The sequence below is a fragment of the Pseudophryne corroboree genome, chromosome 5 (assembly GCF_028390025.1).
Source record: "Pseudophryne corroboree isolate aPseCor3 chromosome 5, aPseCor3.hap2, whole genome shotgun sequence".
Taxonomy (NCBI): Eukaryota; Metazoa; Chordata; class Amphibia; order Anura; family Myobatrachidae; genus Pseudophryne; species Pseudophryne corroboree.
Window position 1 is genome coordinate 413,647,820 of NC_086448.1, and position 27,148 is coordinate 413,674,967.

At 42.9% G+C, this 27,148-nt stretch overlaps 1 protein-coding gene across 4 annotated transcripts in view; it reads right to left on the bottom strand.

The window, feature by feature from the left end:
* Nucleotides 1-27,148, bottom strand: part of COL15A1 (collagen type XV alpha 1 chain) — a 596,673-nt gene that overhangs the window by 217,016 nt on the left and 352,509 nt on the right. For all 4 annotated transcript variants that reach the window (XM_063922777.1, XM_063922778.1, XM_063922776.1 and 1 more), the window contains 7 exons: nucleotides 24,694-24,812; nucleotides 23,984-24,133; nucleotides 20,900-20,926; nucleotides 19,616-19,669; nucleotides 17,243-17,329; nucleotides 16,099-16,155; nucleotides 8,719-8,856 (listed from right to left, as the gene is read on the bottom strand). In XM_063922777.1, coding sequence (XP_063778847.1) covers nucleotides 8,719-8,856; nucleotides 16,099-16,155; nucleotides 17,243-17,329; nucleotides 19,616-19,669; nucleotides 20,900-20,926; nucleotides 23,984-24,133; nucleotides 24,694-24,812 — 632 coding nt within the window. The remainder of the gene's footprint in view (nucleotides 1-8,718; nucleotides 8,857-16,098; nucleotides 16,156-17,242; nucleotides 17,330-19,615; nucleotides 19,670-20,899; nucleotides 20,927-23,983; nucleotides 24,134-24,693; nucleotides 24,813-27,148) is intronic.

Below are 27,148 nucleotides of genomic sequence, written 5' to 3' on the forward strand. Positions count from 1 at the left end.
TATTGCATTTGTGATGCACCGTAAATAGCATATACATACATGTATCCAGCTGTAAATGATCCCCTGAATTCTGTTCTTTTTGTAGGAAGTGTTCTGATTGTATTTTCACTCCAATACCTGATGCCCCATTTGCCTTGGTTTTTTACCTCCCAACAGACTTTTCTTATACCATCTATGTGTAACCTCCTAAATCTTCTGTGATCTTTTTCTCATTCCTCTTCCACTCTCATCTTTACATTTTTCTTTTTCTTCTTTTAATTATATCTTTTCTGTCCCTTTAATTTTTCCCTTTGAATTTATATCCACATTATAGAGAAGGTTGCCAAATTAGGTATAGATATGAAACAGATGGTACAGGGGTCCTGCCACGGGAGCTTACACTCTACAGGGAGAGGGCAATGCTGAAACACTGCAGCTATACTGGAGATGGGAATGTACTGGCTGAACACGCAGATAAATATCAGGTGGGGTAGAGCAGACAATAGTGAAAATGTGGGTTTTGAGAGAGCACTTCAAAGATTTATCATCATTATTGGATATGCTGGTAAATGCAATTTGAAGATGACAACTACTGGCCTGTCTGTGCCATCATCTTCAAAGTAGAGATGAGCGGGTTCGGTTTCTCTGAATCCGAACCCGCCCGAACTTCATGTTTTTTTACACGGGTCCGAGCGACTCGGATCTTCCCGCCTTGCTCGGTTAACCCGAGCGCGCCCGAACGTCATCATCACGCTGTCGGATTCTCGCGAGGCTCGGATTCTATCGCGAGACTCGGATTCTATATAAGGAGCCGCGCGTCGCGGCCATTTTCACACGTGCATTGAGATTGATAGGGAGAGGACGTGGCTGGCGTCCTCTCCGTTTAGAAATTAAAATAGATAGGAGAGTGAGAGTGAGACACTTCATTTACTTACTGGAGCTTAGGAGGAGTTATACTAGTGACTGATGACCAGTGACCTGACCACCAGTGCAGTTTTATAATTTATTATTATTTAATAATCCGTTCTGTTCTTGTTCTCTGCCTGAAAAAAACGATACACAGTGACTCAGTCACACTCACATACCATATCTGTGCTCAGCCCAGTGTGCTGCATCATCTATGTATAATATCTGACTGTGCTCACACAGCTTAATTGTGGGGGAGACTGGGGAGCAGTTATAGGTTATAGCAGGAGCCAGGAGTACATATTAAACAGTGCACACTTTTGCTGCCAGAGTGCCACTGCCAGTGTGACTGACCACTGACCACTGTGACCAGTGACCTGACCACACTGACCACCAGTATAGTATATTGTGATTGAATGTCTGCCTGAAAAAGTACACTCGTCGTGTGACTTGTGTGGTGTTTTTTTATTCTATAAAAATTAAAAAACTCATTCTGCTGACAGACAGTGTCCACTCCAGCAGGTCCGTCATTATATAATATATACCTGTCCGGCTGCAGTAGTGATATATATATATTTTTTATATCATTATTTATCATCCAGTCTACTAGTAGCAGACACAGTACGGTAGTTCACGGCTGTAGCTACCTCTGTGTCGGCACTCGGCAGTCCATCCATAATTGTATACCACCTACCCGTGGTTTTTTTTTTCTTTCTTCTTTATACATACTACATCTCATTATCATACAGTCTATATTAGCAGCAGACACAGTACAGTACGGTAGTCCACAGCTGTAGCTACCTCTGTGTCGGCACTCGGCAGTCCATCCATAATTGTATACCACCTACCCGTGGTTTTTTTTTTCTTTCTTCTTTATACATACTACATCTCATTATCAACCAGTCTATATTAGCAGCAGACACAGTACGGTAGTTCACGGCTGTAGCTACCTCTGTGTCGGCACTCGGCAGTCCATCCATAATTGTATACCACCTACCCGTGGTTTTTTTTTTCTTTCTTCTTTATACATACATACTACATCTCATTATCATCCAGTCTATATTAGCAGCAGACACAGTACAGTACGGTAGTCCATGGCTGTAGCTACCTCTGTGTCGGCACTCGGCAGTCCATCCATAATTGTATACCACCTACCCGTGGTTTTTTTTTTCTTTCTTCTTTATACATACTACATCTCATTATCATCCAGTCTATATTAGCAGCAGACACAGTACAGTACGGTAGTCCACGGCTGTAGCTACCTCTGTGTCGGCACTCGGCAGTCCATCCATAATTGTATACCACCTACCCGTGGTTTTTTTTTTCTTTCTTCTTTATACATACTACATCTCATTATCAACCAGTCTATATTAGCAGCAGACACAGTACAGTACGGTAGTCCACGGCTGTAGCTACCTCTGTGTCGGCACTCGGCAGTCCATCCATAATTGTATACCACCTACCCGTGGTTTTTTTTTTCTTTCTTCTTTATACATACTACATCTCATTATCATCCAGTCTATATTAGCAGCAGACACAGTACAGTACGGTAGTCCACGGCTGTAGCTACCTCTGTGTCGGCACTCGGCAGTCCATCCATAATTGTATACCACCTACCCGTGGTTTTTTTTTTCTTTCTTCTTTATACATACTACATCTCATTATCATCCAGTCTATATTAGCAGCAGACACAGTACAGTACGGTAGTCCACGGCTGTAGCTACCTCTGTGTCGGCACTCGGCAGTCCATCCATAATTGTATACCACCTACCCGTGGTTTTTTTTTTCTTTCTTCTTTATACATACTACATCTCATTATCAACCAGTCTATATTAGCAGCAGACACAGTACGGTAGTTCACGGCTGTAGCTACCTCTGTGTCGGCACTTGGCAGTCCATCCATAATTGTATACCACCTACCCGTGGTTTTTTTTCTTTCTTCTTTATACATACATACTACATCTCATTATCATCCAGTCTATATTAGCAGCAGACACAGTACAGTACGGTAGTCCATGGCTGTAGCTACCTCTGTGTCGGCACTCGGCAGTCCATCCATAATTGTATACCACCTACCCGTGGTTTTTTTTTTCTTTCTTCTTTATACATACTACATCTCATTATCATCCAGTCTATATTAGCAGCAGACACAGTACAGTACGGTAGTCCACGGCTGTAGCTACCTCTGTGTCGGCACTCGGCAGTCCATCCATAAGTATACTAGTATCCATCCATCTCCATTGTTTACCTGAGGTGCCTTTTAGTTGTGCCTATTAAAATCTGGAGAACAAAAATGTTGAGGTTCCAAAATTAGGGAAAGATCAAGATCCACTTCCACCTCGTGCTGAAGCTGCTGCCACTAGTCATGGCCGAGACGATGAAATGCCAGCAACGTCGTCTGCCAAGGCCGATGCCCAATGTCATAGTACAGAGCATGTCAAATCCAAAACACCAAATATCAGTAAAAAAGGACTCCAATACCTAAAATAAAATTGTCGGAGGAGAAGCGTAAACTTGCCAATATGCCATTTACCACACGGAGTGGCAAGGAACGGCTGAGGCCCTGGCCTATGTTCATGGCTAGTGGTTCAGCTTCACATGAGGATGGAAGCACTCAGCCTCTCGCTAGAAAACTGAAAAGACTCAAGCTGGCAAAAGCACCGCAAAGTACTGTGCGTTCTTCGAAATCCCAAATCCACAAGGAGAGTCCAATTGTGTCGGTTGCGATGCCTGACCTTCCCAACACTGGACGTGAAGAGCATGCGCCTTCCACCATTTGCACGCCCCCTGCAAGTGCTGGAAGGAGCACCCGCAGTCCAGTTCCTGATAGTCAGATTGAAGATGTCAGTGTTGAAGTACACCAGGATGAGGAGGATATGGGTGTTGCTGATGCTGGGGAGGAAATTGACCTGGAGGATTCTGATGGTGAGGTGGTTTGTTTAAGTCAGGCACCCGGGGAGACACCTGTTGTCCGTGGGAGGAATATGGCCGTTGACATGCCTGGTGAAAATACCAAAAAAATCAGCTCTTCGGTGTGGAGGTATTTCAACAGAAAAGCGGACAACAGGTGTCAAGCCGTGTGTTGCCTTTGTCAAGCTGTAATAAGTAGGGGTAAGGACGTTAACCACCTCGGAACATCCTCCCTTATACGTCACCTGCAGCGCATTCATAATAAGTCAGTGACAAGTTCAAAAACTTTGGGCGACAGCGGAAGCAGTCCACTGACCAGTAAATCCCTTCCTCTTGTAACCAAGCTCACGCAAACCACCCCACCAACTCCCTCAGTGTCAATTTCCTCCTTCCCCAGGAATGCCAATAGTCCTGCAGGCCATGTCACTGGCAATTCTGACGAGTCCTCTCCTGCCTGGGATTCCTCCGATGCATCCTTGCGTGTAACGCCTACTGCTGCTGGCGCTGCTGTTGTTGCTGCTGGGAGTCGATGGTCATCCCAGAGGGGAAGTCGTAAGCCCACTTGTACTACTTCCAGTAAGCAATTGACTGTCCAACAGTCCTTTGCGAGGAAGATGAAATATCACAGCAGTCATCCTGCTGCAAAGCGGATAACTGAGGCCTTGACAACTATGTTGGTGTTAGACGTGCGTCCGGTATCCGCCGTTAGTTCACAGGGAACTAGACAATTTATTGAGGCAGTGTGCCCCCATTACCAAATATCATCTAGGTTCCACTTCTCTAGGCAGGCGATACCGAGAATGTACACGGACGTCATAAAAAGACTCACCAGTGTCCTAAAAAATGCAGTTGTACCCAATGTCCACTTAACCACGGACATGTGGACAAGTGGAGCAGGGCAGGGTCAGGACTATATGACTGTGACAGCCCACTGGGTAGATGTATGGACTCCCGCCGCAAGAACAGCAGCGGCGGCACCAGTAGCAGCATCTCGCAAACGCCAACTCTTTCCTAGGCAGGCTACGCTTTGTATCACCGCTTTCCAGAATACGCACACAGCTGAAAACCTCTTACGGCAACTGAGGAAGATCATCGCGGAATGGCTTACCCCAATTGGACTCTCCTGTGGATTTGTGGCATCGGACAACGCCAGCAATATTGTGTGTGCATTAAATATGGGCAAATTCCAGCACGTCCCATGTTTTGCACATACCTTGAATTTGGTGGTGCAGAATTTTTTAAAAAACGACAGGGGCGTGCAAGAGATGCTGTCGGTGGCCAGAAGAATTGCGGGACACTTTCGGCGTACAGGCACCACGTACAGAAGACTGGAGCACCACCAAAAACTACTGAACCTGCCCTGCCATCATCTGAAGCAAGAAGTGGTAACGAGGTGGAATTCAACCCTCTATATGCTTCAGAGGTTGGAGGAGCAGCAAAAGGCCATTCAAGCCTATACAATTGAGCACGATATAGGAGGTGGAATGCACCTGTCTCAAGTGCAGTGGAGAATGATTTCAACGTTGTGCAAGGTTCTGATGCCCTTTGAACTTGCCACACGTGAAGTCAGTTCAGACACTGCCAGCCTGAGTCAGGTCATTCCCCTCATCAGGCTTTTGCAGAAGAAGCTGGAGACATTGAAGGAGGAGCTAACACGGAGCGATTCCGCTAGGCATGTGGGACTTGTGGATGGAGCCCTTAATTCGCTTAACAAGGATTCACGGGTGGTCAATCTGTTGAAATCAGAGCACTACATTTTGGCCACCGTGCTCGATCCTAGATTTAAAGCCTACCTTGGATCTCTCTTTCCGGCAGACACAAGTCTGCTTGGGTTGAAAGACCTGCTGGTGAGAAAATTGTCAAGTCAAGCGGAACGCGACCTGTCAACATCTCCTCCTTCACATTCTCCCGCAACTGGGGGTGCGAGGAAAAGGCTCAGAATTCCGAGCCCACCCGCTGGCGGTGATGCAGGGCAGTCTGGAGCGACTGCTGATGCTGACATCTGGTCCGGACTGAAAGACCTGACAACGATTACGGACATGTCGTCTACTGTCACTGCATATGATTCTCTCACCATTGAAAGAATGGTGGAGGATTATATGAGTGACCGCATCCAAGCAGGCACGTCACACAGTCCGTACTTATACTGGCAGGAAAAAGAGGCAATTTGGAGGCCCTTGCACAAACTGGCTTTATTCTACCTAAGTTGCCCTCCCACAAGTGTGTACTCCGAAAGAGTGTTTAGTGCCGCCGCTCACCTTGTCAGCAATCGGCGTACGAGGTTACATCCAGAAAATGTGGAGAAGATGATGTTCATTAAAATGAATTATAATCAATTCCTCCGTGGAGACATTGACCAGCAGCAATTGCCTCCACAAAGTACACAGGGAGCTGAGATGGTGGATTCCAGTGGGGACGAATTGATAATCTGTGAGGAGGGGGATGTACACGGTGATATATCGGAGGATGATGATGAGGTGGACATCTTGCCTCTGTAGAGCCAGTTTGTGCAAGGAGAGATTAATTGCTTCTTTTTTGGTGGGGGTCCAAACCAACCCGTCATTTCAGTCACAGTCGTGTGGCAGACCCTGTCACTGAAATGATGGGTTGGTTAAAGTGTGCATGTCCTGTTTATACAACATAAGGGTGGGTGGGAGGGCCCAAGGACAATTCCATCTTGCACCTCTTTTTTCTTTAATTTTTCTTTGCGTCATGTGCTGTTTGGGGAGGGTTTTTTGGAAGGGACATCCTGCGTGACACTGCAGTGCCACTCCTAGATGGGCCCGGTGTTTGTGTCGGCCACTAGGGTCGCTTATCTTACTCACACAGCTACCTCATTGCGCCTCTTTTTTTCTTTGCGTCATGTGCTGTTTGGGGAGGGTTTTTTGGAAGGGACATCCTGCGTGACACTGCAGTGACACTCCTAGATGGGCCCGGTGTTTGTGTCGGCCACTAGGGTCGCTTATCTTACTCACACAGCTACCTCATTGCGCCTCTTTTTTTCTTTGCATCATGTGCTGTTTGGGGAGGGTTTTTTGGAAGGGACATCCTGCGTGACACTGCAGTGACACTCCTAGATGGGCCCGGTGTTTGTGTCGGCCACTAGGGTCGCTTATCTTACTCACACAGCTACCTCATTGCGCCTCTTTTTTTCTTTGCGTCATGTGCTGTTTGGGGAGGGTTTTTTGGAAGGGACATCCTGCGTGACACTGCAGTGACACTCCTAGATGGGCCCGGTGTTTGTGTCGGCCACTAGGGTCGCTTATCTTACTCACACAGCTACCTCATTGCGCCTCTTTTTTTCTTTGCGTCATGTGCTGTTTGGGGAGGGTTTTTTGGAAGGGACATCCTGCGTGACACTGCAGTGACACTCCTAGATGGGCCCGGTGTTTGTGTCGGCCACTAGGGTCGCTTATCTTACTCACACAGCTACCTCATTGCGCCTCTTTTTTTCTTTGCGTCATGTGCTGTTTGGGGAGGGTTTTTTTTTAAGGGACATCCTGCGTGACACTGCAGTGACACTCCTAGATGGGCCCGGTGTTTGTGTCGGCCACTAGGGTCGCTTATCTTACTCACACAGCTACCTCATTGCGCCTCTTTTTTTCTTTGCGTCATGTGCTGTTTGGGGAGGGTTTTTTGGAAGGGACATCCTGCGTGACACTGCAGTGACACTCCTAGATGGGCCCGGTGTTTGTGTCGGCCACTAGGGTCGCTTATCTTACTCACACAGCTACCTCATTGCGCCTCTTTTTTTCTTTGCGTCATGTGCTGTTTGGGGAGGGTTTTTTGGAAGGGACATCCTGCGTGACACTGCAGTGACACTCCTAGATGGGCCCGGTGTTTGTGTCGGCCACTAGGGTCGCTTAGCTTAGTCATCCAGCGACCTAGGTGCAAATTTTAGGACTAAAAATAATATTGTGAGGTGTGAGGTATTCAGAATAGACTGAAAATGAGTGTAAATTATGGTTTTTGAGGTTAATAATACTTTGGGATCAAAATGACCCCCAAATTCTATGATTTAAGCTGTTTTTTAGTGTTTTTTGAAAAAAACACCCGAATCCAAAACACACCCGAATCCGACAAAAAAAATTCGGTGAGGTTTTGCCAAAACGCGGTCGAACCCAAAACACGGCCGCGGAACCGAACCCAAAACACAAAACCCGAAAAATTTCCGGCGCTCATCTCTACTTCAAAGTACACTAAAAGATCTACTTAATACAGAATTCACACATGCAATGAATTGCCCTATAGTAGTAGTAGCAAAGCTGGGGAAATACTGCCTTTTGAAAACAAGTACTGTATAGCACATTACCATTCCCGAACCACTAATGTCCTCATCCCATATCTGGAAAATGAAATGTCACATCACTTTTCATTCGTTTAATAAACATAATCAAACATATATCCATCGGAATGCAAAAAAAGCATGTAGAACTGAAAAATGATTGTGCAGTAACTGACATGTCGAAATAGAGTACTAACGCTTGATAAATTAAAAGTAAAATATGTCTAATTATGTACCAATGTTTCAGAAATGTGGATAGAATATCAGGTTTCTATTTTCTAAAGCCAATGCAGATTAATAAAAAGACATTCACTGTCGAAACTGTTTGAGACTAAAATTCTTAAAATTACTTTGAAAGCGGATCATTTTCCAGAACATTAAATTAACAGGCTTACTGGCAACACACAACTGTTAAACTATTAAGGCTTTACTGCATTTGGCATCTAGTAGAAAGTAATAGCATCAATAAGCTAAGAAAGTATAATGTTAAATGGGTGTCCTGGTTTTCTGCTTAACAAATTGTAGCTCTATGCACTGCTTAACATTAATTTCATAGTTCCAATATATATATATTGCTCATATTAACATTCTGACATAGCTGAGTAGAATACAAAAGTAAATGTAGGTGTATTACTCACCGGTGATCCAGGCATTCCATGATCTCCATCTTTGCCATCCTTCCCTGGCAAACCCTCAATTCCCGAGTCTGAACCTGGCTTCCCTGGCAGTCCTGGTTGCCCTGGTGGCCCAGCAGGCCCTGGCAGTCCGGGTAAGCACTTTTAAGGGCAAAATTAGTTATTAGGAAAATTCTTATAAAAAGTGTTGCACGCTGATTTTTGCTGTTCCTTTTTAAATAAGTTAGTAGTAGAGATGTGCCGATTCGGATTTACCCGGATCTCAAAATGGCATATTCGCTCTCACATGTTTTGGAAAGCCAATAAGAAAGATCAGGATAGTTCTGAACTCTGAACATTAATATTGGGGTTAAGAACCAATTAAATCCGAACCCGCACATCTCAAGTTAGTAGGTTATTATGTTTAAAGCTTATCTACAAATCTAAAACTTTTTATTCTTTAAAGGGAATGCCACATAATTCAAATTATATAAGGTGTGCCTGCAGTGTAATATAATGTGCCGGCATATGACTGGCCTAATATAGATTCTTAATGAACCTTGAATGGATGCAACCATTGCTTCCACAGCCATAGAATGTGTGTGGTTGAATGTATGTAACAAAATAAAATATTGTTTGAGTTTTTCAGATCTGCCTAGCAACTTGAAAACTGTAAAGAAACAAATGAGGATGAGGAGTGTGAAAAAACAGGATGCGTTTAAGATGCCGGCTGTCGGGATCCCGGAAGTCAGAATACCGACACCAGAATCCACATACCCATCAAAATGCAGATGGTGGAATCCTGACAGGGTCAGGAGACCGACGCCAATATCCCAACAGCAGGCATCCCAAACGTTAGTATAGCGGGCGGGTTAGGGTCGAGGTGGAAGGGGTTAGGTGTAGGCACCACCCGGGGGGAGTACTAAGGCTAGCCTGTGGGGAGGGGGGAAGGTTAGGGTTAGACTGCGGAGAGCATGGATTAGGGTTAGGCACTACTAGGGGGAGGTTAGGATAAGGCACTAAGGGGGGAGGCTAGGATAAGGCTTCGGGGAAGGAAGGGTTAGGTTAAGGCACCACTGGGAGTAGTTAGGGTTAGGCACTAAGGGGGAGGGTTAGGATTAGGCTGCGGGGAAGTGGGGGTTAGGTTTAGGCACCACCAGGGGGAGGTAAGGGTTAGGCACTAAGGGGGAAGATTAAGGTTCAGCTGTGGAAAGCAAGGATTAGGGTTAGGGGGTAGCGGAGATACTTACCTTCGCCGAATTGGGATTTCACAATTTCCGGATTCTGGTGTCAGTATTGTGACCACCAGCATCCCGTCCGGCAGGCAATCATACTGAATCTGAATAAACATACTTCAAATGCAGTATCCCATATTTGGGAGTGAGGGACAAATCGTAAAATCACATATGGGGGCAGTTCAATTAGTGACTGCACATATGACTGAGAATTTGGGTACTCCTCTACGTGGTGCGAGATGAAAAATGTGATGTTCATGGTCCTGCCCAGAGGCGTCACCAGGTGTGGTGACACTCGGTGCGCACCCTTCATATGCCAGTGTGCCGGAGGCGCACTCGCGGCAAAAAAGGGGGCGTGGGTGCAAAGAAAGGGGGCGTGGTCTTGTGGGTCATCCCTCCGGGGGCGTGCCCAGCATCTCCGCAGATGCTGGGCTGTACTGGGCTGCCCCCGGAGACTGTCTGCAGCGCTGTCGGCTCCTCTGCTATGACAGGAGCCGGGTGTTGTAGCAGAATTTCACACTGCAGCACCTGGCTCCTGTTACTGTGGAAGAGCTCACAGATTGGTGTCACCCCTTCTAGGCGTCACCCCGGGTGCGGGCCGCACCCCCACCACTGGTCCTGCCGTGTCTAAGAAAAGGTCAGTATGCCAGCACCTCATGGCCATCACCACTAATTGAATTGACCTAAATAACTGAAAACTTGTTTGGTTTGTGTGCCTCAGATTTAAAAGTAATAAGTATTCTGTATTAAAATATTCTGATGAAAATGCATTATTGTTATTATTATACAGGTTGAGTATCCCATATCCAAAATGCTTGGGACCAAAAGTATTTTGGATATTAGATTTTTTCCGTATTTTGGAATAATTGCATACCATAGTGAGATATCATGGTGATGGGACCCAAGTCTAAGCACAGAATGCATTTATGTTTCATATACACTTTAGGGTGTGCACACACGGTGAGATATTTTCTTTCGATTTTGACTATAAAAAGTCACCTTGTGATCCCGATTCGATCCCGATGCGCGGTCCCGCCAGGTCGGCATCGCAAGAAAAGATAGACTGTGCAGGCAAGTCAATCCTTGCTAGATCGGTGTACTATCTAGTTTATCTCACATGTCAATGACATCTCACATAAGCCAAAATCGTATGCACACATGGTCCATATCTCAAGAAAAGTTAGTCAAAATCGCAAGTGAAAATCGGGCATAGCAAGGATCTCACCGTGTGTACACACCCTTATACACACAGCCTGAAGGTCATTTTAATCAATATTTTTAATAATTTTGTGCATTAAACAAAGTTTATGTTCATACACACAAATCATTTATGTTTCATATACACCTTATACACACAGCCTAAAGGTCATTTAATACAATATTTTTTAATAACTTTTTGTATTAAACAAAGTTTGTGTACATTGAGCCATCAGAAAACAAAGGTTTCACTATCTCAGTCTCACTCAAAAATTCTGTATTTCGGAATATTTCGTATTTCGGAATATTTGGCTATGGGATACTCAACCTGTACTATAACTTTTCTTTTCGATCTTATTTATACAAGCAACACAAATCTTGGAGGAATGCAGTGACATAATCCATTATTATTCTGGTGTGGTACAAAATGTCGACACCAGATTGTTGACATGGACTGATTCCCATCAACATTGCCAGAATGTTGATAGATGTTGTGTTTACATAGCACTTCCATTAATTGTAGCCCAAACCCTAACTGCCCCTACCCACAGCCGAACCCTAACTCTAAGAGCGACCTAACGCTAACCCAAAACCAGAGTGTCCATATTGTGCCTGTTAACATTCACAATGTCGAAATTAAAACCATGTTGACAAAATGTCCATGTTAACATTTTGAATGTCGACTTCAGACCATGTTAACATTCTGGTGTCAATATTCTGAATATCAAAATGATGACTGCGGGGCAGATGTATTAAGCTTTGGAGAGTGATAGATCCTAATCAACGCCTTACTGTTATTTTTCAAACAAAGCCTGTAACACGGCAGTTAGGAGCTGATTGCCTCTCTTCCAAGAGCCAATCCACTTTGATCTCTACCAAGGCTTAGTACATCTACCCCTGCATAATCAGTTTTTATCATGTATAGAGGTGAGTAAATCTCTTGTAGTTAGGCTCGCCACCCTATTATGCCTGATAGCAATACATTTTTGAATTCCATATTATGTCGCTTTGGATCTTGTGTTCACACACCATATTAGATTTTGGTGCTGATGCAGTTATCAGAGGCACCTTTTTAGCAGCTGGTGAGGATGTGTCTGATATATAAAAGGTATCAAATACTAATAGGTGGTTCCTCAACTATGTCCTCTTTGTCTGTAGTGATGTCTGCAACATATTAAGCAAGTATTTGTATGTGCTAAACACCCTTAGTTTGATCATGGCTATAAAGAGGAAGATGAAGATTCAGAAAATAGACCTCCTGGAACTGCCAGCAACTCCCATGCTAGCAGCAGCTCCATGTCAGTTGTAGTACTGTAGAAGAAGTGATAGAGAGTGTCATGGTACATTGGGGGTCATTCCGAGTTGATCGCTCACTAGCAACTTTTTGCAGCGCAGCGATCATCTCAACCACGGCTAAACTGTGCATGCGTATGCACCGCAATGAGCAGGTGCGTCGTACGAGTACAAAGCGGATCGTTGCTGAGGGATGGATTTAACGAAGAATCCATTCGCACAGCCGAATGCACGGTGAGTGACAGGATGAGGGCATTTATGGGTGTCAACTGACCGTTTTCAGGTAGTGGTTGAAAAAACGCAGGCACGTCCAGGTGTTTGCAGGGTGGGTGTCTGACGGAAAATCCGGACCAGACAAGCTGAAATGATCACAAGGGCTGAGTAAGTCTAGAGCTACTTAGAAACTGCACAAAATGTTTTCAGCCCACTCGGCAGCACACGCGTTCGCACACTTGCAAAGCAAACATACACTGCCCCATAGGCGGCGACTATTTGATCGCAAACCTGCAAAAAGTTGCTAGCGAGCGATCAACTCGGAATGACCCCCATTGTTCTGCTTTATAACAGTTAATCTGGCCCCATTTGGGATTTGCAGTGGAAAGTTTTGATCACCTGCATGCGCTATTAAACCTAATTTCAAATAGAGAAGACCTCAAGCAAGCTAGGCAACATTTACCTCTTTACACCCCTCTAGGGGTCTTATTAGAAAGAATATCAGGAAAGACATGAGGATTGCTGCTTCATCTAAGGGGGGTACTCACGGGAGAGATGTGTGCTGAGCGATCTTAACACAGACCGCTCAGCACACATCTCTCACCCCGCTCAGCACAGCGCGATGTGCTGAGCGAGGGGGAAAGCCGACGGGGGGCCGCTCACTTCACACAACGGTGAAGTGAGCGACCCGCTAGATTGAGCCTGCATACAGCTCAATCTAGCATCGGCCCGCGCATCGCTATCACTGGAGGGCATACACACAGCAGATCCGTGCTTAAAATCTAAGCAATCTAGCAAGATTGCTTAGATTTTAAGCACGGAACTCTCCGTGTGTACCCCCCGGAACATAATGAGTATAGTAGACTTAGCAGTGTACATGAAGGAGCAGGGTGCTTCCCTTTCACATGTCAGAGATCAATATCCAGCAAAGTCAAGTAAGGACTTCAATATTAAGTGTCTACTGCCCAACACTTGATGCCCAACCCAAAGACAGTCACTACGGAATGGAAACTTAGCGTTAGAGACAAACTAGGACTTGTCACTTACACAACTCTAAGCCTTACTTGACTAGAGTTCAGCCCTTTCATTTAGAGAGATTTTGTATTTTGTACATTTCCCTCTATTACTGCATTAGTACTTGCTAGGCTTAATATTCCCTAGTCTGTCTCTCTAGCTTCTTGCAACCATATCTGTTATTGCTACCACTGTGGAGATTTAGGGACTTTCTAATATAAATCCCAACAGGAACCCATTACAGTAGTGTTCCCCTTGAATTAAAAGAGGACTGGTATACCCAGGAGGACACAGAAGGATGGAGACACTGCTTCTTTACTTGTTAACTATTTTTTTTATATGTAAAAATAATAAATAAATCAGAACTTTAGACCAACTACAGGTGCGGCTTGAATGCTTACGCCACTGCAGTGAATGAATGAAATAAAATTACAGTCTCTTCCTCAAGTATGGTGCTCTCTATGGAGACAGCTGATGCAAGCCCATTTTCATATATATTTTATCACTTCAACTCATCTTAATTACTGTGCTAGGAAAGTATGGTTGGTGGTTGTCTAGCAAGTCTCATTGCATGACATTCCTTTATCAGACTAAACATAATTAAAGCGCATATTATCCAACAATAGCACCAAGTCCATCTTACTTTTAGTAATATTGCTTTGTAGTTTTTCTATTGAATATTTAATGATTGGTGGTTTGTTGGCATGAAGAGCTCCCACAAATAACGCTGCAATACTGTATTTCTGTGAATGCAGCACAAAAAAGAGAGACTTGGGAGGAAGAAATTTATCATTTCTGGGGTTAGGACAATGGGGGTCATTCTGACCTGATCACACGCTAGCTATTTTTTGCAGCGCTGCGATCAGATAGTCGCCACCTATGGGGCAGTGTATTTTCGCTTTGCAAGTGTGCGAACGCTTGTGCAGCCGAGTGGAACAAAAAAGTTTTGTACAGTTTCTGAGTAGGTCTGAACTTACTCAGCCGCTGCGATCACTTCAGCCTGTCCGGTCCCGGAATTGACGTCAAACACCCGCCTTGTAAACGCTTTGACACGCCTGCGTTTTTCCAACCACTCCCTGAAAACGGTCAGTTGACACCCATAAACGCCTTCTTCCTGTCAATCTTCTTGCGATCAGCTGTGCGAATGGATTCTTCGTTAAATCCATCGCCCAGCAACGATCCGCTTTGTACCTGTATGACACGCCTGCTCATTGCGGTGAATAGGGATGTGCAGTTTTGCCGAGTTTTGACCTGATCACAGCGCTGCAAAAAATAGCTAGCGTGCGATCAGGTCGGAATGACCCCCATTGTACTGTTGAATATGTTTGAGTGGAGTGACCTATGCTATCCAATTGTAGTGGGTACACGTGATGTTGACGTAATAACGGCACACATATTTGCTCTAACTGACAATCTATTCAGTCCTAGTCTCTGCTGATTAATGGCTTTCCAATGCTAGGTAAAACTACTGCCACCCCGTTGAAGATATTATGACGGTACCCTATTAGCCACGTAAATTTTTTGGAAAAAATAAGGGTTAATATTGCGGTTTTAGCTTGATAGTCATTATTGGGCTGTCCAATTATAGCCTATTTTTTTCATCCGAAAACATATGGGATGCAGGAAAAGTTCTCTGACCCATGTGTTATCGGGAATTATGCCGGGTATCGGGGCTATTGGATAGCCCCCGACTAATCCATTATCTATGGAAAATCACTGCAGCTAATTGGAAACCGCCCTATGTCATGTACTTCTGCTCATAAACGCATACAAGTTAATCAAAATGATCCTAAATCCTGTACTGATAATACTAGAGATGTGCGGTTCGGTTTTCCTGAAATATGAACACACCTGACCTTAGGTGTTCCGAGTCGAATCAAGTCCCAATTTGGAATCACTTTGGGGTCCAAGTGGAACAGAGACCCTGGTCTGTTGTTAGTTCAGACCTCAGATTAATAAACTGAACTCAAGTTTTGTATTGCATGTATTTTGGTTGTTTAATGATTTTAGATTTTTTTAATAGTATTTATAGATTTTATCAATTTAAAAGGAATCCAAAATGGAACAAAAAACTGAATCCGAACTTAAACACTTGAGGATGGTTTTATCAAAACACGATAATGAATTAGAACCAAAACTAAAACACGGGGCTCAGCACACATCTCTAAATACTACTACATTTGTTGACTGTAAAGCACCTTGGGGCAGATGTATTAAGCCTGGAGAAGTGATAAAGCAGTGATAAAACAGTGATAAGTGCAAGGTGATAAAGCACCAGCCAATCAGCTCCTATATGTAAATTGACAGGAACTGACTGACTGGTGCGTTATCACCTTGCACTTATCACTGCTTTATCACTTCTTCAGGCTTAATACATCTGCCCCCTTGCGTCCTGTTGGAGAAAGAGTGCAATATAAATAAAATTATTATTATGAACAATATTATATTTTACATTTTGGCCAGATCCTCTGACATCCCCACTCGCTGAGCCTTCAGAGTCATCTTCTCCCTAAAGAAATGAAGAGAGCTTTCATGAGACAAAAGTTAAGTAGTGCGACTAGTGGCCGGATATAATGCCGCCCGAGTTCGGTGGCCATACAGGATTCTGGCTGAACTTGGACTTTTTTTTTTAAAGTGGCAATCATTTACAAGGCATGGTTTTGCCTTGTAAGAGATTGCCCTCTTAAAAAAAAAACACGTCTGCGTTCGCCCGTCATCCTGCATGGTCACTGAACTCGGGCGGCATTACATCCTGCCCCATATGTCAGTACTGTTTACTACCTATTAGCTTGTTTTACCATTTTATCTTCCCATTTTTCTGCAACATATCATTACCTAATAAAATTATTCTGTTATTGCAGTCCATTCCTGATTGAAAATGAAATGTAAACCAAGCTCAGAAAATATGAATGATGGTGAAATAATTTGAAAATGGCGTTAGCACAAATGCAGAAGTATGATATTATGTGGCTCATTTATCAACGAGTGATACATTTTGTTGTGAATGTTAACACTCATTGCATATGATAAATTGTACTCCACCCAATCTGCTCCTGTCATGTGTTCAGCTCCTGTCATGCATTTAAAAATGTATTGGCTGGAGCACCATTTATTATTTGCATTGAGTTTTATGATTCACAATGAGTTTTATCACTCGTTGATAAATGAGTCACTATATATACAGGGAGTTCAAAAAGTACCTCAGCAGTGAGCCAAGCTCTGTCTCTTGCTACAGATCTCTTCCCGTATGAGACCAGAGAGTGGAAAAAGCCAGTGTGCAAACACAGGGCCACCAGAGACCCTGCAGCAAAAACTTATTTCATATAAATAAAGAGTTTAAATACAATTATGTAGCCATATAACTTAGCACACATTCTCTGCAGGGAGACTTGCTTAGCACACAGTCATTGCGGACTGACTTTGTGAACTCCTTGTATAATATACTGCATCTTACAATGTACTGCAGTTGTTTTTTACAACTGAAGCAGATAAGTACTGTAATATATTTTATTTTTGTAAAACCAAACCATGGTGGAAAAAAGTAAGTTTTGTTGTAAAATTATTCTGATGCACACAACAAAGACTCATGTACTCACAATTTGTTTTCGTGGGCTGGCGGGGCCTGGTGGGCCAGGTTGTCCTGGAAGCCCAGGAGGTCCTTGAAGTCCAAAACCGGGATCACCCTATAACAGGACAATGCAATGAAATATACAATCAGCGATGCTGTGCAGCAGGTACAAATTATCCAGGCTCAGGCTGCTGGAGGGGGCCGGTGGAGGACTTGGTCCGCTACCCCCGACACCCCACCCCCCCCATGAATACCGGCACTGTGGCCATTGGCGGTATCTTCCCGGTGATCTCTTCAGTAAAGACTCTCTAGTGGCCAGTTTCATCTTCCCAAATATCACTGGGAAGACGGCACTGGCCAGGGAGGAGGGGCACGCTTCCTGTTCAGGTTAGGAAGTGGGTGCCCTCCCAAACCCCCCTCCCCCCCGCGCGCAGTGGAGCGTGGCCCACAATTATTTTATTATTTAAATATTTTTATAGTAATGGGCATCATCACTCTTCTTTTAAACTATGCCTCCCCCTTTACCGGGGCTATATGGCCCTGTATGCAATAAAACTAAATTAATAATTACAGTGGATTACAATATACATCAACAGCATTCACAATGTTGACATGAATTAGCTATGTAAACAATAGCAATCAAAACTGTACTTATCTAAGCTGTCTAATAAAACCATTTACATTTCTTTATTCATGTTTTTCATCACATAACGTAAAGATGGTCACACATGTCCCAATCCAATTATTTTATCTGATATTTTTTATGGAAACGCTAAAGAATAGGCATACATGTCAGGCAAAACAATCAAATGTAAATGACAAAATTAATGAATTATTCAAGGATTGTGGTTGAAAAATTTGATTCCAAAAAAAATCAGACTGAAAAACACTATGATCATATTGTTCATGCACTGTGTAATCTGACACCACTTGTAACAATGATTGAATGTCCACACAAGTCTTTGCTGAACCACTGGGCTGTAATTTATTCACCAACTTTCCAGGATAGCACAAACAGCGTTCAGTGTGGTTCCAGCAATCATAACAGCAAACATTCCCGCAACCCAGTCACTGGCTATACACTGGTCACCTACCTAGTGACTGCCCAGCTCGCCCAACATCGGTCACACTGACCCCAACACCAGACAGTCCATTTAAGCCTCCCAAACCACTACTCATTAATTACTGTAGTCACACCCCTGTGTGCTGTGTGTGTAGGCTAGGTAAAAGCTTAGCCCTGTCTTAACCATAAGACTGCAATCTTCCAGAGCAGGCATTAAAGACTCTCACCAGGGACTGGGACAAACTACCCTCTTTGTCACAACTGCAAACCATTTTTACCTCATGTTTAATCAAAATGATGATCTATGTAAAGAAAACAATTTTTTTAAATTATGATTTTTAAATTATGATTTTATGTGGTTGCTCAGAAATTAAATTACACTGATCAACACTTATTTTATTGCCAATCATATTAGAGCGTTGTTGGGATAACTTGGTGTGGTGCTGATTCCGATAGGACGATGGTTTTGCTAGTTGGCTTTATTTTTTAAGGACAAGAAAAGTACAATAGATAGGCCATTGTCAGTTGAGCAGTTTGCATTATCACTTACAAACTAAGGGAGAATATTCTAGAATGATCATAGCATGAACACTTAGAATATTTGCATATCTAACCTTCGAGAATGCACGCATTATGTCAAAGTTCTATATTAATTGAGGCAGGTGAGTAAGAGCCTTTCCTATAATTTAAACTATATAAAGTACATGTAAAATACCAAGAATATATTATAAATATCTTCTTTGTTTAGTCTAATTTTTATAGTCAGAACACTGGAGTTAAACGTTTATGGCACGTGAAGCGCCTGCCTTTCCCACACATCTCTGATCTAAATTCACCAAATTTCCAGCAGCACATACTGCTGCACCTTTGTATAATGCCCACATGAACCATTAGGCTATATTGTGTGGAATTTTCAGTCCAACCAGCCAGATTGGACAATAAATCTTTAGGTGTATACCTAATGATTTATTGTCCAATCTGGCTGGTTGGACTGAAAATCTGGTAATGTATGGGAGTAAATGACAATTGACCATTTGCTCCCAAACTAGACTGCTAACAAAAATCTGGAGGCCAGGGGGTGAACGGGAGGGCGCGTTGCAGTGCCACTGCTGTCATCTCTATGTTGTTGCAAGAGTAAGTCGCCCTTTGCAGATAATTTGATTGACCCCAATGTATCATTTAGTCAAGTACATTTTACAAAAAAAATTGTATAACTGTTTGGAAACAATGTTCTTATTTGTGGAAACTAAATATGATTGCCAAATTATATTGCTATACTGAACTTGGAAAATATCGATATTCTTACATTCCATAAAGTAACCCCTTTGGAGAACATACCTTTTCTCCTTTAGCTCCTGGGGTACCCTGTACTCCTGGAACACCTCTGTCACCCTAAAATAAAATTAGATAGCATGCTTAAATGTTGTATGGGTTGGCTTTGTAACATTAACCACTAGACTTGTCATTTCCGTATGTAGTACATATGATGTACAGCTTCACAGAGCACTGGCCTTTTAAATTACAGTAGGTCTACAGAATATTTGGAATGTAGATAAAATACTGTCTGTCAGGATCCTGGCATTCAGGAGACCGACGCCGCAATCTCGACCACCTCCTGGTATTACCACTCGGTTGTTGGGTCCACGCCACTGAGTGGGAATATAACCTGTAGCGAGCACAGCGAGCCACCGGGTCCGAAGCATGGCAAGCACAGCTCGTCTGCGAGGGGAATCGCTGCCTCGCTGCCAGAGGATTCCGGCAAATGGGATGCCGCCGTCTGCCGGGATATTATTATTATTATTATTATTATTATTATCCTTTATTTATATGGTGCCACAAGGATCATATGTATTGCCTTTATTCAGTAGAGTGAATATCAGTATCATACGGTGTCTTTCAGGGCCAATACTGATTTCGGTAATAAGTGTAATTCTAACAAACATTTGATTGGGCAGATTTCTGAAATGTTTAAGACACTATAAACAGACAGTATAATAGATGATAATAAGTACAGACAGATAAGAAAGGATAAATGACTGCCCTTGTGGATTTTATTTACAATTTAATTGTAGTTCTTGTTTATTGTAGTCACTACAATCTGGATAAAAACCTAGATTCCCAGTGTTGATAACTATATTTCTTAATAGGTACTGCAGTGGAAATTGTAACTTTAATATTTTATAGTGCCATAAACAGGCTACAGTTGGATTACCAGGTGCATATATCAAATTACATGGATGGACTAGGGTTCAAAAACAGCCCTGGCATTATACCTTCTGCGCATGTCGAAGACGTGCTTGCACATGAAAAGGGGTTGCCTCACCATTGGGGGTGTGTAGTTACATCTCATGGGGGGAATGTTGCCCGATTCTGTGTTTTACAGGGCGTGTTGGGAGCCACAGCACACTCCCATCTCTCTGCTGTCAATCAGGGCTTTTAGGGTGGATTATCTTGCATTTGCGAAAGTGTCAGAGAGCCGTCCAGCTGTGGTGCTTGGCACATATAGAATAGTCTCTGAGTACCCATTAAGTCAGACATAGGACTAGGACACTAAAACTCACTTTTAATACCCATTGCTGAAAAGGTTAGGAACTAAAATGCAGATGCACAGGCAAAACTTACCTGAACTCCATCTTTCCCAGGGACTCCCTGGAATATAATAAAATAATTAAATTAAATGCACTTACTAAATCTATATTAAAGGACTACTTCATCCAAAGTATAACAGTCTAACAATGAGTATATACAGATGAAGCCATGATCATCTTGGCTTCTCTGCTACGCCTAGGCACACCATGGTTTGTTAACATAAGCCCTTCATCTATTGTTCTCAGCAGCAATACAATACAGAGAGAACTATACATCAGGGAATTAAGTCATTACAGCAGGGGATTAAGTCCGACTGCCCTGGCTCAGTTAAACCTATTAAAGGCCAAGATAAAGATGGCTCTATCTGTAGTAGATAAATGTTTAATGTACGTGTGCAACGGCACCATTTGCACACCTCTAGATACGCCTATGTCTGATTGATAGAGAGCAGATGGCCAGAGCTACCATAAGGCAAACCTAAGAGGTTACAAGTGTTTAGGGAGCAAGTAAAAGACTGGATGAACAAACTATTGATATTTATGTGTTTTATTTCCCCTGTGGGTGCTCCCTCACTGCTACTGCAACAAATGCTATGAATTTTCCAAACAAAATAGATGAATTACAATGAAAGATGCTAGAAAAGAATGATCATATACAGTAGTTGATATTAGAGCCAGATTCACAACACGGCACCTGGGGTGGTCGCCCATGGCCCCCCACTCATAGCTACATCACCAGTGTGGAACAACTGTAGAAAATGTGAACTGGGGGAATTACAGTGTGTTTTTAACACATTTGAAGTGTTGGCAGTACAGGTTGAGTATCCCATATCCAAATATTCCGAAATACGGAATATTCCGAAATATGGACTTTTTTGAGTGAGAGTGAGATAGTGAAACCTTTGTTTTTTGATGGCTCAATGTACACAAACTTTGTTTAATACACAAAATTATTAAAATATTGTATTAAATGGCCTTCAGGCTGTGTGTATAAGATGTATATGAAACATAAATGAATTGTGTGAATATACACACACTTTGTTTAATGCACAAAGTTATAAAAAATATTGGCTAAAATGACCATCAGGCTGTGTGTATAAGGTGTATATGAAACATAAATGCATTCTGTGCTTAGATTTGGGTCCCATCGCCATGATATCTCATTATGGTACGCAATTATTCCAAAATACGGAAAAATCCCATATCCAAAATACCTCTGGTCCCAAGCATTTTGGATAAGAGATACTCAACCTGTATTTACAAATTATACTTTTTAATAACATCACTAGCATTTCTTATTTGCAATTTTATTGATATGACCACCACATGTTAGTTGCCCAGCGGCCCCCACAAACCTTCATCTTGCCTGTATAGACAACACCACCACTTGTCTGTTTTAGAAGCCCCACACCCTTCCGCAATGTAAGAGTATTGAGATTCTTCCAACATTTGGTCAACATTTTGCCAAAAATTCCATGTATGCACTGCCATTTATAGACATATAAACCTGTGAATGACAGTGTATGCATGAAATCATACACCGATACTGTATATCCTGGGTCAGTAAAGCTGCCTTGCCTGACTTCTACCATCCAATTTTGTGATGATAGTGACTGCAGGGGAGAAACAGTCGCACGTTTACCACATGGAGACCTGTGCCTACATCTATGGCAACGTTGAGTAGGTATGGTCATCATGTTCTGACTCCACTACTTGAACCCAGAGCATGTTTCAATAAAGCAAAGGAGTCAATGCTAGACTCTCCATGCACATGTTCTATCTGCCCCACCTGCACTGCACATGGTTTTACCCATTAGAGGAAAATGTTGTTTTGCAATCAACCTTGAATTAGGCCCAAAGTGATTTAAACGTTAAATATGTTTTCCTACCAAATCTATTGTATGTGTATCAGTGGATCTGAGTGATCAATTATCACACCAGAGATAGAATCTGGTAAGTGGCTTACCGTGATCATTGGGCCTGCATAAAACTGAATTACATAAAAGGCACTTTGTTCGGGGCAGACTATAGCTTGTTACCTGCTTAATTATGAATCCTTAGTGGGCTGGGACAATCACTCTGAAATCAAAGATTTGGAAATACCCCTCCAAAAATCCTTAATTTGCCCTTGTTTAAGAAATTATTTGGTCTTTAGCATGGGCGTAACTATAGTGGGAGTGTCATTGCTAGGGGGCCCACCTCTGGTTCCTGAATGAACTGTACCCAGGTGATAAAGTTATCTATCAGGTTCCTGGAAATGTCTAAGTACTGCGTGGCATAATCTCAACTGAGGATACTGTGTAGCATGTGTACTGGCAGCAGTACAGTATGGCATATTGTTAACATGTTAATTTGGGGCAATACAATGTGACATAATATGAACTTGGGGCATTGTGTGTTATAACGTGGACTGGGGCACTACTATGGGGCATGACAATGACTAGGGCACAACTATACAGTCATTCATAAAATTAACTAGGGCACTACTATGGGGTATAAAATGACCAAGGGCACTACTATGTGGCATAAAATGAATTAGGGACTACTATGTGGCATAAAATGAATTAGGGCACTACTATGGTGCATAAAATGAACTACTGCAGTCGAGAGGTGTCTCTCCAGACAGGGAAAGGGGCCCCTTCAAAATGTTGCCATGGGGCCCACAAAGTTCTGACAACACCCCTGGTGTTTAGTAATAAAATATATGACCCCCTATAAAGATGATTTAATCACTGCTTTTTTATAGTTATTTGTGTGTGGTAATACAGGATACATGTTTGGGGTAGGTCAGTTGGTATCCGGACTCTAGGTCGACACCCATTAGGTCGACACCCATTAGGTCGACACCCATTGGTCGACAGTGGCTAGGTTGACACTAGAAATAAGACAACACGGCCATTAGGTCGACAGGAACAAGGCATTTTATACTTTATTTCAGCTCATTTGTCACAGAATAGTTATTCTATGACAAAAGGCAGTAATGTGAATAAAATACAATTGGTATATTCATTGCTACTATAAGAGCTACAAGGACAATGGCTATGGAATAGAAGAGACAAAATATATTTACAGTTGTTTATGTGAGGGCATTAGAGAGGAAAATGATACATATACTTACAGGGTCACCTTTTTTCCCATCTAATCCAGGTGGTCCAGGTGGTCCAGAAGGGCCTGCTAGTGTTTGATTGCCTGATACCTGTATTCCTGGTTGACCTGGTGGGCCCACAGTCCCTGGTTTACCAGGTTCTCCTTTTTGACCTTTTACTCCCTAAAAAAATAATAATTAGTAAGAAAATAACACACTACAGCTGTTTTCGAATAACCATCATGTTAAAAAAATATGAGGCATTTTCACACATGTAAGCTAGCTGAATTGTCCCTGTAAATTAAAAGATAATTGTCAATTTTGATTAACCCAGGGGACATGTCTATCAGCACAAATTGGGGGTGATTCATAGGTGGACGCAGTCTTTATGCTAATGCCACGGCCAGTAGGCGTCTTATTGAAGTGCCCTCTAGCTGTTGCGCAAATCCGCTGATGGGCATACAAAGATGGGACACTGCACCTGCCTGTGGCAAGTTCAGAATGTCCGAGTGACCATTGCCACAGGTGTCAGTACTGACACAAACATGCCCGCACTGTTAGTCACCCTCCCTGCTACCGCCCAGAAATGCCCATCTAATTTGCCTTGTAATTTCGAGCTGCGTCTCCCGGCAGTAAACGTCGGGACGCTTGTCCCTGTTGCTTTCTCTGCGTCCACTTCTGAGTCACCCCCTATATTATCCATCAAGTAGTGCATACAGTACTGCCATACAAAAGCCACTTACCTGGTCTTTGGCTTCTTGTGACAGTCTCTCATTTCCAGAACCAATATCAGGTGTTAGGAACTTTATCCCCAAAGGTTCTGTTGTAACAAATTCACTAGCATTTTCTTTGCTGCGTGACTCTGTAAATATTAGGTGACCATTTATAATAAAAACGTTAATTTAGTCAAATGTATTGTTAAAATCAACATGTATCTTACAAAGTTAACGTTAAAAGACAAATGTCATTAATGGGAAAAAAACTTGTAAAACAGAAATGTTCTGTAATTGAGAATATATGTAAAATAAAAATTCTGCAACAGAATAAAAAAATTTACATTATGCTGTACTGCTGAGCATAAGGCTGGGTACACATCAGAATAGTGGGCAAATTACACAATAGTTTTTCCAATTTCCCTTCATCCCAGCACAAATGATATAGGGCCTAATTCAGACCTGATCAGGGCCTGACATGTGGGGCGGATAAGCCCTGTGCTGGGTGTCCCCCCGCATGTCTGAGTATCTGATCGTAGCCATGCTAAATTTTGCATTGCTACAATCAGGTCTGAATTAGGCCAATAGAGTACACACACACTGTGCAAAATTTGAAGCGACAGCACGATATATCGTATGGGTGGATCGCATACAATATCTCATTGCTCCTGTACACACTATGCAACCATCTTTAAGATCCCTGAGAAATTTGAATAACCAGCTGTACGACCGATATAAAGTTTGTCTGGTTGGCCATACACACTGCAAAACATCGTTTATGACATCTTCCCATCTGACATGTTTTATCTTATTTCTTTTTTTACAATGACAACATTTCTGCAAATGATTTCACTCACACAAACTGAATGTGGAAATAGGATCCAGAATGATAGAATATATATATATATATATATATATATATATATATATATATACTGTACGATAAAATTGAACTGGATAGTGTCGACTGTATACATTACTAATAGACAGATATAGTTACTATACTTGTACATTATTTCAGTTATGAATAAGCTTCAAATATAACATTTAATGTATATGTACAGACTGCAGACTTATAATATAAACAGGAATATTAACTAAATCGACAAAGCAACAGAAGCAACATAGGCCATGGAAATGCATAATGAGCAGGCCCGTCGCTGACCGCTCAGCAAAGGGATGCAGGGCAGGGAGATGCCAGGCTGGAGAGATGCTCTCCCTGCTCTGCATCCCTGCTGCTGCGCCTGTCAGTGTCCCCCCTGTAGTTGCTGGCTGCTGCACCTGTCACAATCTACTTTATGTCACACTCTATGAAAGGCAGCGGCGCTGGCAGCTAGCAGCGTCCTCTTCCCCTCCTGCAACAGTTGCAGCACCCAGGACCAGGCTGCTACCACAGTAGGATGAGCCTCTACAGCTCTGGCCAGCCTGTGATAGGTCAGTTGAGGGAGAGTGAGTGAGAGAAATTGTGGTGTGTGTGTGTGTGTGTGTCTATGTGTGTATCTTTGTGTTTGTGTGTGTGTGTGTGTGTGTGTGTATGTATGTATGTGTGTGTGTGTGTGTGTGGTCATTATGTGTAAGTAGCGCTACTATTGGAGGCAGTATGTGAATAAGCGGCGGCACAGCTACGGAGGGGGGGCAGTATGTGTATAAACAGCACCGCTACTGTCCCTTTGTTAAGTATGGGAGGACGTAAATGTAAAGTTTGCAGGGTACACCCTAGCACCGGCCCTGATAATGAGCATAAACAATTCAACACATGGCAATCTGAATGCATGTAAAATATATTTGTAAAATATTAATATTCACTAGATAAGTATTTAAAACAATGGGCATTATTCAGACCTGATCGCTCGCTAGGGTTTGTTTTGCAGCGCTGTGAACAGATAGTCGCCGCCCATAGGGGAGTGTATTTTAGCTTTGCAAGTGTGCAAACGCATGTGTAGCAAAGCAGTACAAACAAATCTTGTGCAGTCTCTGAGTAGCCCAGGACTTACTCAGCTGCTGCGATCACATTAGCCTGTCTGGGACCGGAATTGACATCAGGAACCCTCCCTGCAAATGCATGGACACGCCTGCATTTTACCAGACACTCTCTGAAAACGGTCAGTTGTCGCCCACAAACGCCTTCTTCCTATCAATCTCCTTGCGATCACCCGTGTGAATGGATTCTTCGCACCAACCCATCGCTGAATGGCGATCCGCTTTGTACCTGTATGACACGCCTGCACATTGCGGTACATATGCATGTGCAGTTCTGACCTGATCGCAGTGCTTCAAAAAACGCTAGTGAGCGATCAGGTCTGAATTAACCCAGAATATTGTATGCTATGCATAAAGCAAAATGTATCAAAGTTTCCCTGTACAGTAAATTGTTTTAAAAGATTCCCCATAATGGACTTTGCAACTAGCAATATATTCGAGCAATGTATTTATTGTACATGAACACATGTTCATAGAAAGCAATATCTTGGTATTCTATGCATAG